Source organism: Grammomys surdaster, unplaced genomic scaffold, assembly GCF_004785775.1.
Source record: "Grammomys surdaster isolate TR1022 unplaced genomic scaffold, NIH_TR_1.0 125368, whole genome shotgun sequence".
Classification (NCBI taxonomy): Eukaryota; Metazoa; Chordata; class Mammalia; order Rodentia; family Muridae; genus Grammomys; species Grammomys surdaster.
In genome coordinates this window covers 134,932-146,837 of record NW_021620240.1, presented here as the reverse complement: position 1 = coordinate 146,837, position 11,906 = coordinate 134,932, and the positions used below count along the sequence as shown (strand labels likewise).

The following is an 11,906-nucleotide window of genomic DNA, read 5'->3' as shown; positions in this document are numbered from 1 at the left end:
CTATAGGGAAATTCCAAACTCCCTTTCCGGGCTTTCCAGTTCGAGCAATGAACTCCTCTACTGCACCTGTCCTTAACAAAACTCTTTGTCCTTGCCAAGATGGTAAGCTCATTTCCACGGAAAAGCACGCCCCCACATACAGCCATTCCACTGCTCTCATCGTCGCCTGCTGCTCTTTGTTTTCCACTAAAATTGGGTGGGCGTGAGGCTTGGCTAGCTAGCTGTTGTGCTTAGCTCAGGGCTGGGGCATGAAGCCCTTACCAAGTAAACAAGTAAATGCATCTTTGGAAACTGCTTGGAAACGATCTAGAAACAGCGAAAGTGAGACTCACATACTTGCACCTTAGTGGGGGAGGGACCCGAGTGGGCAGCACAACTCAAAACACACCAAACTCTGGTCTGGGTGTGGCTCTCTGGAGGCAGGCTCTCAGATCCTCTTAAAAGCAGCTTTTCTCGCAGGTCCCTCTAGAGGAACAGTCGAGATGGGCAAGTACAAGATCCTCGTGGTCACTGGAGACTCGCTTTTGGCAGGCTCCACCAACCTGGTGCAGTTGTGGCTGGTGGGCGAGCATGGGGAGGCAGACCTTGGGAAGCAGCTGCGGCCACTGCGGGGAAGGGTGAGTGTGGGCCACTGGGTGGGCTCGCAGAGACCCGGGGACCTGGGACTCTGCAAGGATCCTGGGGACTGTGGGGAGGGGAGGAAGCCTGATCCCAGACAACTATTGAGAAGGTGGTCCGGGCATGATAGCAGGCGCAGATGGACTGACTGCGAGGAAAGGGTACAGGGAAAGGAAAAGGAGAGAGAGGCTGGGCAGAAAGAGGGGCGAGGATGAGACGGTGCTGGGGCTCACAGCAGGTGCACAGCGGAGCCTGGAGCCCAACAGAGCGCCCCGCTCCTTCCTCGCCGCCACTTGGTTCAGGTCTGTTTCCTTGACTGCTTCTTAGAAGGGCAATCGGAGCCAAGCTTCTCCGAGGGCTCACTGTCACCGCTGCCCTCATGGAGGACCCCAGACTTGCTTAGGAGCTGTGTCCTGTCCCACAGAAGACGGAGCTGGAGATCGACGTCCCCTTGCATCTAGGACGCCTCCTGGTGGTAAAGCTGCGCAAACACAAAGGCCTATTGGATTCTGACTGGTTCTGCAAGTGGATCACTGTGCAGGGTCCTGGGACCCAGGGAGAAGCCTTTTTCCCCTGCTACAGTTGGGTGCAGAGCAAGGAGACTATCTGCTTGCCCGAGGGCACTGGTAAGGACTCTGGTGAAGGAAGCAGGAGGTGTGTTATGAAATAAATTAAAGGAAAAGAGAGACATGAGGATGAGGGGAGGGGAGAAGAGAAAGGATGAGATTGAGGGGACGGGAAGATGGAGCGACCCCAGCACAAAGCAGTGTCCCGAGAGGACGCAGACTCTTGTGTCTGCCTCTCCCAGCCCTGAAGGTAAACGATGATGCTCAGAACCTGTTTAGGAAGTATCGAGAGCAAGAGCTGGAGGACAGAAGGAATGTGTATCGGTGAGTCCAAGAAATCTGTCAAGAAATCTGTTGATCGTTCTCCAGAGCTTCCAAACCACTACCTCACTAAGGACTCTGTATTTGTCCTTCAGGTGGGGCTCCTGGAAGGAGGGATTAATCCTACCTATAGCAGGGAGTACAGAACGGGACCTCCCCAGGAACCAGAGATTCATGGAGGATAAGGATTTAGATTTTTCCCTCTCTCTGGCCAAAGTGTGAGTACTTGATTGAGTTTGCGCAGTTTTGCCTTAAGCTTTCGAGGTGGGCTCTTTTTTTGATCTTCTTGCACGCTGTTCTTTGCACAGGTTGAAGGACTTTGCTATTAAGGGGACTCTAGACTTTGTAAGTCATGTACAAAAACTGGAAGATTACCAGAAAGTATTTCCACATAGAAAGAATGCTCTGGCCGGTCAGTTATCACAACTTCCTAAAGTTTCTTATTCAGAATTCCAACCCAGATATCTGAGAGAAATGGGGAGAGAGGGCAGGAGGTGATGGGTTAGCTGGGGGACATATTTAGAACTCACACCGTGTTTTCAACTGATGCCTTCAGGGCGGGTCCGTGATTCCTGGAAGGACGATGCCCTCTTTGGGTACCAGTTCCTCAACGGTGCAAACCCCATGCTCCTGAGGCAGTCCAAGCGCCTTCCAGCCCGGCTGGTCTTGCCTCCAGGGATGGAAGACTTACAGACCCAGCTGGAGAAGGAGCTCAAGGTGCTGAGACGCCTCTGTTTAGCCTACACACCCAACCCCATCCCCACGGGGCCAACTGCTTTGCCTTCTACTTCCTTGCTTCCTCCCCTCCTCTGTATGTGTGACTCCATCGTCGATACCCTCCTTTATCTGCTTTTAGGATTTTTTTTAATCAATTTTTTTTAGGTTAGCATACAAAGTGGTGACAGGTTTCATCAGCACTTGGAGTTTCTCAACTTTGGAACTATGTCACGGTTGTGACCTATATAATCCTTGGTTTTAGGGTGTTCTCCTGTAGAGTAAGGTTCTAGCAACATCTCCTGCCTCTTACCTATTAGATGTCAGTAGCACATCCTTTGTGACAAACAAAAACATTGCCAAATGTTGGGGGCTGGGGGGAGCAGAATTACCTGTGGCTGAAAACCATAATCGATGTAGTCTTGTCTCCTTTACCCTTTCCCCCACCCCCACCTTCATCCTTTCCCTTTTCATGAGACAGAGTTCAGTCTTAGTCCTAAGGGAGAGCTTCTGGAGGGAAAGTCAAGATCCAACAAGTTGAGTGTAGTGGTTCTTGCTCGTAAACCCAGTGTTTAGAGGCAGAGGCAGGAGAATAGACAGAAGTTTAAAGCCAGCCTGTTGTACATAGTGAGCTCCAGGCTGCCCAGGGCTACATTATGAGACCATGTCTCAAAGAGACTGCCCCAAAGAAAGGAAAGGGGGAGGAGAGGAAGGAGGCAAGGAGAAAGAGGAAGAAAAGAGGGAAGAGGAGAGAGAGAGAGTAGGAGGAAGAAGGGAAAGGAGTGGGGAAGAGGAGGAGTAAGTAGGGCCTTTAAAAAATAGATTTTTTTTTTGGAGGAGGGAGGGAGTATAGAATCAATTTGTACTATATTTGGCTAAAGCCTGTGGGGCTTGTGTGTATGAAGACAGACCAGGGACTGTGGTCCATGGTGGAAAGCACAAACTTCAACTCAGGGAGGCTCAAGCACCAAGCTGTACATCCAGCACATCGATCAGCTCTGGGGAGATCAGTAGCTTAGTGTAAAATTGTTGGGTGGCAGAGAGATGACCCCCTTTGGCAAAGTGAAAGAAAGGTGAGTTCTGAACTTTCCCCAGACTCTTTCTCTGCCCATGTGCCCTGATCCCACAGGCTGGATCTCTATTTGAAGCCGATTTCTCCCTGCTGGATGGGGTCAAGCCTAACATCATAATTTTTAAGCAGCAGTATGTGACGGCCCCCTTGGTCATGCTGAAGCTCCAGCCCGACGGAAGGCTCTTACCCATGGTCATTCAGGTGTGAGGAGCCACGTGTCTTTCCTAACATTGACTCTCGTTAGAGTGTTAGACACATAGGTCCTCAGCTCCTGCCCTCTCTCTGTCTTCTGGTCTAGCTCCAGCCACCTCGACACGGATGTCCCCCACCTCCCCTCTTCTTGCCCTCAGATCCCCCCATGGCCTGGCTCCTGGCCAAGATCTGGGTCCGAAGCTCTGATTTCCAACTGCACCAGTTACAGTCACATCTGCTAAGAGGACATCTAATGGCTGAGGTTATCTCTGTGGCCACGATGAGGAGCTTACCCAGCCTGCATCCCATATACAAGGTACTTCAGGGCGTCTGTCACTGCATACCTGCTGTCCAAAGCTCACACTTCTCAGAACACATCCCCTCAGGAGTTGCTCTTGGGCATATAAGACAAAGAACCCACCTTAGTCTCTCTGTATGAGCATACAGAGGCACACATAGAAACCCTGCTACAGAAATCCTGAAGGCATGCTCTTGTTATAAGCTAGGGACAGAGTAAGAATATGTTGACTTGCAATTTACAGTGATGGGGTTGTCTGATGGGTAGGGAAAAGTGGGGACATTTCAGAAAGAGCGATCTGTAGTGGTAAGGGAGGAAAGGGGTGTGGGTTATGTTGGCTAATAGGTATTACTGAAATATTTGAAAGTGATTAGCATGTCGACAGGAAGTGGGAGAAGATGAGAAAGATTTGGAGAGGACTCAGAGCCACGCTATGACCGTATACTTGTAGACATCTGTCTGAAAACATCAGTGGAGGATGGTGATACAGGAGAAACGGGTTGGAGGTTTGGATTCCAGTTAGCTGGAAAGAGAAGTAGCTGAACTCACTGTGCGGGAGGGAATTCGCTAGGCGTGGCACCATGGTAGCACACTGAGCCAGAGACAGAATTCTAGTCAGCCCCACCCTGTATAAAGAGGTAGAAGGAGCAATAGAGAGGGGGCACCCAGTGAGGTGGGGGAGGGACAAAAAAGTGAGTCCGTGACACCAGAGAAGAAAGTGTTTGGAGAGAGAGGCTGGTTTTCCTCTCCCTGGGAAAGGACTCTCTCTGTCTGCACAGTTGCAGAGGAGGATACTTTGTCAATATGGATGTCATTGGTTAACTTGTTGACAAGGCTGTCTTGGGGAAGCGGAGATGCTGGAAGTCTGACTCTGAGCTGAGTGGGACCTGTGAGTTGAGGAGGTAGAGACTCCTCAGAAAGCTCTCTGAGAAAGAGAAATGAAAGATTGGGTCCTTCCAGGAAGGAAAAGACTGTGGAGGTCAAAGAAGAATTTTCTTCTACAGAGCATTGAATACCTAGAGAGAGAGATGGACAGGGAGAGCGAGAGCGAGAGCGAGAGCAAGAGCGAGAGAGAGAAAGAGAGAGAGAGAGAGAGAGAGAGAGAGAGAGAGAGAGAGAGAGAGACTGTGAGTACTTGTCAAGGCAAACGGGAGAGAAGCTTATAGCCGAGGATTCTACTGGACTCTGTGGTTTGAGATCAATGCTGGAATTATAATAGCAAACACAAGATTATGCAAATAAGTAGCAAAACCCTGAACCTTTGACCTCGGAGGACTTTGGGAAGATATCTCTCTCTCTCTCTTCTCACCTCCAGGCATCCCGTTCCCCTTGCACTATGGATCCTGCTGTTTCTGGGATTTGACTGTGTCTCTTTTCTCTTCTTCCCAATCAGCTCCTCGCTCCCCACTTTCGATACACCATGGAGATCAACATCCTGGCACGGAATAATCTTGTCTCTGAATGGGGAATTTTCGATCTGGTATGGAAAAGAGACGGGTGAAGAGGGCGGGGCATTCAGTGTTGAGAGTCTCTCGAGGCTGTTTCCCTCACATATCCTTCCTCAAAACTCAGCTTTACACAGAAGGGCTGCCCATCATTCACCTCATACTCGAGTGGCCTGTACACCCTAATCGCCCCACTCTATTACCTGGCTTGCTTGACCTTTGATTGTCCTCAGGTGGTGAGCACAGGGAGTGGAGGCCATGTGGACATTCTCCAGAGGGCCACATCGTGTTTGACCTATCGCTCCTTTTGCCCTCCGGATGACTTGGCTGACCGTGGACTCTTGGGTGTGAAATCGTCTCTGTATGCCCAGGATGCCCTCAGGCTATGGGAGATCATCAGCCGGTGAGAGCAGCACAGAGAGAAAGGGGCACAGCAGGTCTCGAAAGCCCTTGGTTGGGTCTGAGGCTGAGTACTGTCTTCTCTGGGGACAGGTATGTGGAAAGGATGGTTGAGCTTTTCTACAAGAGTGACAGAGATGTGAAGGATGACCCAGAGCTGCAGGTCTGGTGCCGCGAGTTCACTGAGATCGGACTGCTTGGGGCCCAGGACCGAGGGTAAGGCATAGGGTCCTCCTTGCCCATACATCTGTCAACAGTCCACATCTGGTTCTATGAAATACTTCCCTAGGTGTCGCCCAGGCCTCCAGACGCCCTAATGATCACCCTGGGGTTCTGCAGCTCCTTTGCCTTCTTATCCTCCCACAGAATCCTCTCTCCTGGTGCACATGGAACAAGGACTATTTCTCTCTTGGATATTTCCCCTTACTTATCCCTGTCCATTCCAGCAGCTCCATAGCCTGCCCTTGAACATCAGTGTTTTATCTGTTTTTATTAATTAGTATTATTTTTTACGTTTTGCCTTCTTTCTTCCCTATAAATCCTCCTATGAACCCCTCTTTGCTCTTTTTCAATTCCATGACCCCCTTTTCATTAATTGTTGTTATATACAAATATGCATATACATGTACACACATGCACACATATGTTCTTTTTTTTAAGATTTATTTTTATTTTATATAAGTACACTGTAGCTGTCTTCAGACACACCAGAAGAGGGCATCAGATCTCATTACAGATGGTTGTGAGCCACCATGTGGTTGTTGGGATTTGAACTCAGGACCTCTGGAAGTGCAGTCAGTGCTCTTAACCACTGAGCCATCTCTCCAGCCCCAACATATGTTCTTAAATATATAAATACACTCCACTCAGTCTGTATAATGTTATGTGTTTCTGTTTTGGGGGCTGCCCATTTGGTATTGGATGGCCAGCTGGTGTGTTCTTCCCTCTTTCTCCAGCTCTCAGCATCCTTAGGTGCCTTTGTGTGGGATGGAGGCCTTCTGGTCTGTCCCCTGCCACTTCCGCACGTCTATTGTCACCCTTGGTTGGCCTGTGTTTAGGAAGTCATGTTGGTGAGACATCATGGGTGCAGTTTCTGACTTCCTAGGAGACACAGCCTCATGCAAACTCCCCAAGCCTCTGGCTCTTAGAATCTTTCTGCTTCTTCTTTGGAAAGATCCCTGAGCTTTTAGGTTGGGAGTTGTGTTGAAGATGTATCCACTAGGACTGAGCTCCGAAACTCTGCATTTTGATTGGTTGTGACTTTCCATAATGGTCTCCATTACACATCAGTTTTTGAGTACACACTATGTGTGAGCCATAGGATCTGGAGGCCATGATCAGAACAAGGCCTTTGTGTATCTCCAGATATTTTTGCCTACCTGAGGTCTGCCTCCTATGCTGGTCTCGAACCTGCCTCTCTTTATTTTGCCCAGATTCCCCCTGTCCTTAGAGTCCCGGGCTCAGCTCTGTCGTTTTGTCACTATGTGTATCTTCACGTGCACTGGTCAGCACGCTTCCACACATCTGGGTCAGGTAATCTGTGTGACCGTTTCCCTGGGCTTCTGGGATGCAGGAGATGGGGAGAAACACCAAATGGGCAGTCAGCCTGAATTTCTGAGTGACTCTTCTATCTGTAGCTGGACTGGTATGCCTGGATCCCAAATGGCCCATGCACCATGCGGAAGCCCCCACCTACCTCCAAGGATGTGACAGAGAGGGACATAGTGGACGCGTTGCCTTGCCTCCAGCAGGCACGGATGCAGATGACATTTACCAAGTTCCTCGGCAGACGCCAGCCTGTCATGGTTAGACACCGATGCCTAGGTCCTGACCTGGGGGTGGGAGACTCAGCTTGACCAAGGGGCAGTAATCTTGCCTGAGAGAGACCCAAGGTCCTGAACCATTTTGTTTTCTCTCTCCTAGGTGGCCCTGGGGCAGCATAAAGAGGAGTATTTCTCAGGCCCTGGGCCTCGGGCTGTGCTGAAGCAGTTCCAGGAGGAACTGGCTATCATGGACAAGGAGATTGAAGTCCGGAATGCAGGCCTGGACCTGCCCTATGAGTACCTCCGACCCAGCCTGGTGGAAAACAGTGTGACCATCTGAGAGGCCTTACCCATTTCAGCCCTAGAGGAGGCTGTGTCTCTGTGTGTCTGTACAGTCTTGTCTTGTCCTCCTTGGCCACGCCCTCTGGTGAATAGACAGCTTCCCACCACACAGCCCTGGGGAAAACATGGCAATGGTTCCTGTTGTGTTTTAGCTGCCCTAACTCTGTTCTTGGTTAGTCTTCAATCCCTGTTACCTACTTCTCTTCCCAAAAGAATATGATTTATACATTAATAAAAAATCTGATTAAATAATCAGGTTGGTTATGCAAAGCGAGAGGAGGTGAGAGAAAATGACCTTATTTTGTTTCCTGATTTCTTATTCAGATAAAGAAAACAAGGATCGATGTTTTTCCTGGAGCGAAAATCTCTTCCTCAAAGGTTTCCTTAATTCTCATGACATTGTCATGGCTGACTGGACCCAGTGGAGCTGAGGATTGTGGCTTTTAATGCTGGATTTTACCTTCAGGCTTCTCTGAATCTTTAACACATTCCGCTGGCCACCTGCACTAACCTCACGCTTCCCAGCTCAGCATCCAACTGCCACGATCTCTTCTCTGACTGCATCTCACTCCTCAGTCCTTACCTAAGACCCTTGATAAGGCTTCCTCCACATCACTTCTTTCCTTTCTGCTAACACTAAACCAAATCATCCAGCCCAGAGTCCCGGGGACCGAAGAAAGATGGGCAAGCACATTCCTAGCAGGAGGGAAGAAAAGAGCAAAGGCATCCACATGGAGAGAAAGACGTCTTCCTGTCACTGTTAGCAGGTGACAGAAGCCCAAATAACTTTAGTAAAGATGCCCCATTAGAACTGATAAACGAAGCCGGGCGGTGGTGGCACATGCCTTTAATCCCAGCACTTGGGAGGCAGAGGCAGGTGGATTTCTGAGTTCGAGGCCAGCCTGGTCTACAGAGTGAGTTCCGGGACAGCCAGGACTACACAGAGAAACCCTGTCTCGAAACAAAACAAAACAAAACAAAACAAAAAGAAAAAAAAAGAACCCCCCCCTAAAAAAAAAAACTAAAAAACGAGTGTAGCCAGGTTGCAGCACACGGGTTGCAAGTCAGTGGCACTGGAATATCAATAGCCCATTCTCTGAAAATGAAGCAAACAGAGCCATCACATTTCCAAAAATAAACTTCCCTGAAGTATCTGTACAGGTGAAAGTGACCACCATTGAGGAATATTAAAGAGGGCATGACAAAATGGAAAGAGATCCCAGATTCATGGATTGGAAAAAACACTATCATTAAAAACATCCATGCTACACAGAGAAACCCTGTCTCAATAAATAAATAAATAAAACAAAAAAAAAACCCAAAAAACAAAAACAAAAGTCCGTGCTACAAAGAGCATTTTGTAGATTCAAAGCAGTCTTTATCAAAATATCAATTCATATTGACATTAATTCCCAGAATTAGAAAAGCAATCATAAACTTCTCAAGATAAAAACAAAACCAACAATTCTAAAATTCTCTGTGGCATCTCAAAAACGAAATCAAAAGCAACTCTGAGGCTGGGCAGTGGTGGCACATGCCTTCAATCCCAGCACTTGGGTGGCAGAAACAGGTGGATTTCTGAGTTCGAGGCCAGCCTGGTCTACAGAATGAGTTCCAGGACAGCCAGGGCTACACAGAGAAACCCCGTCTCGAAAAACCAAAAAGAAAAAAAAAAAGCAACTCTGAATATACAAAATAAACCACAGTTAAAATTAAGAAAGCAGGAACCATTACACGACCTTCAAAGTACACTATGAGTCTATAGTAGTCAGAACAGCGTAGTGCTGACATCAAAACAGGCATGTAGGCTGCTGGGATAGAACACAGAGGCTGGGAATAATCCCAAGCAGCCTCAGCTAACTGCTTTAGACAAAGTGTGGGTATGCCATTAGGGAGAGGACATCCTCTCTAACAAATGGACCTTGAAAAATGGGCTGTCCACATGCAGAACTCTCTCTAACCAGCTAGAAAGATAACTCAAAATAGTCAAGTTTAGTGTCATGGCCAAAAGCAAGAACTACTAGAACAAAACATAAAGGAAGTATTCAAGATGCTGGAACTGACAACTATTGTCTCTAAGCTAACAGAATTTGTGTGTGTATGTGTCTCTGTGTGTGTGGTGTGTGTGTCTGTGTATATGTGTGTCTGTGGGTATCTCTTCTCTCTCTCTCTCTCTCTCTCTCTCTCTCTCTCTCTCTCTCTCTGTGTGTGTGTGTGTGTGTGTATGTGTGTGTGTATCTGTGTATGTGTGTGTATGTGCTTGTGGGTATCTCTCTTTCTCTGTATATGTCTGTCTCTGTGTGTGTATCTGTGTATATGTGTGTATGTGTATGTGAGTGTCTCTTCTCTCTGCCTCTGTTTCTGTCTCTCTCTCTCTCTGAATAGATAAAGGTGTTCCCTGCACAAGTCCAGCATCCTCAGTTCAGCCCTCAGACCCGTGCAAAGGTGGAAGGAGAGACCCCACTGTACAAAGCTGTCCTCTGACCTTGGCTGTGGCAGTGCACCCACAATTACAATCAACACAAAGATTTTAATCAGAAATAGTAAGTACTCAGGGCTGGAGAGATGGCTCAGTGGTTAAGAGCACTGACTGATCTTCCAGAGTTCAATTCTCAGCAACCACATGAAGGCTCACAACCATGTGTAATAGGATCTGATGCCTTCTTCTGGCATGTGGGTGTACTTGCAGATAGAGCACTCATACATTAAATAAAGAAATAAAAAAAATTTTAAAGTAAGTATTGGTGTAAATAAAAGAAAAAGGTGCTTTTCAGTGTATCGGTGGCAGCTCCACACTCACAGCCACACGGCGGTCCTAGCTGAACTTAGGTCACACAACAAAGCCAAAAGAAAAAGAAAATGTAGGGGAAGGGGTTGCTGGGAGGACGGTTTATGGGATTGGAGGAAGTGAGAGAGGGAAGCAATCTATTATACATGTCTGAAACTGTCAAAGAATAAATTAAGATAATCTAAAATAGAATTATTGTATGTTATACCAAACCAACTCCTCAGTATAGACGTGAAAGAAACAAATCCTTACGTTGAAGAGACATCTGGAGTCATCTGTCTATCCTAGCAGCATTTGTAATGGCCAAGAACTGGAAATGATGCAAGGGCTCATCCATCCTAGTGGATGGATGGATGAAACATGGCGCCCCAGCGAGATGGGAGAGTGTGAGCCATGAGAAGAGGTAAAATCCATTTACAGCAGCAAAACAGGCTAGAACTAGAGAGCATTCTATTAAGTAATGGAGTGAGCCATGCACACAGTGAAAAGGACTGTGTACCTCATCATCCCTGTAGGAAAGGGAGAGTAGGTCTTATCACAATAAGTGTAGAGCAGTGATCACCAGCAGCTGGGAGAATGAAAGGAAAGGTGAATTGGGAAGCTTGGTCCATGAACAGGAAGGTGCTGACTAGTTTTGTCAAATCAGTAAAATCCAGGTTCAGAGAGAGATTCTAGCTCAAAAAGCAAGGTTGGAGAGAAATTTTGGAAGACACTTTGTGTGAACCTCTGCCTCTACACATGTGCACATAACATGTGTATGAAACTGCATGCACATACATATGCACATGTGTGCAATCCCCACCCCCTAAAAAACAACAAATAAAAACTCAAAACAAGCTAAACACTTAAATACAAGACTTAAAACTATGAAATTGCTCCATGAAAGCAGGGAAACGTTCGTGACATTGGTCTGGGCAAAGCCTTCTGGGATATAACTCTGAAAGGTCATAAGAGCAACAGGCATGAAGATGGGCAAATGGGATTACATCAAACCAGAGAAGAAGTCAACTCACAACCCACAGGCTGGGCAAGTATCTGCTATCCTGGCCAGTTCAACAGTACAGCTCAGCGATGTTGACTATACACTCGTTGTTTGTGGTAAGTCTACAGAACCTCACAATCTTGCAAAATGAAAATGGAACAGTGACTTCCTGTCTCCTAGACCTGGGCACCATTACTTTAGTCTCTGTTCCCTATTCTTTTTAGGACTGGCTTATTTCACTTAGCAGAGTGTCTTTGTGGAGTTTCTTCAATGTTTGTTCATGTAGACAAATGTGAGAGGATTTCCTTCCTATAGATATGGAATGATAATCCATTCTGTGCATTTATTACCAGTGAGTAGGATGGGGTTGTTTATTTGTCTGTTTTTTTGTTTTTTAAGAGACAGT

General features: G+C 47.4%; 1 protein-coding gene across 1 annotated transcript; it reads left to right on the top strand.

Annotated features, from left to right (window-relative positions):
- Positions 1-412: 412 nt before the first annotated feature.
- Positions 413-8,108, top strand: LOC114637677 (arachidonate 12-lipoxygenase, epidermal-type). Its single transcript, XM_028785942.1, has 14 exons — positions 413-617; positions 1,043-1,244; positions 1,427-1,508; positions 1,601-1,723; positions 1,814-1,917; positions 2,062-2,222; positions 3,349-3,492; positions 3,590-3,799; positions 5,175-5,261; positions 5,460-5,629; positions 5,719-5,841; positions 7,059-7,158; positions 7,263-7,430; positions 7,549-8,108. The coding sequence occupies exons 1-14, from the start codon at positions 483-485 to the stop codon at positions 7,726-7,728; spliced, it is 1,989 nt and encodes a 662-aa protein (XP_028641775.1). The 5' UTR covers positions 413-482; the 3' UTR covers positions 7,729-8,108.
- Positions 8,109-11,906: the final 3,798 nt, after the last annotated feature.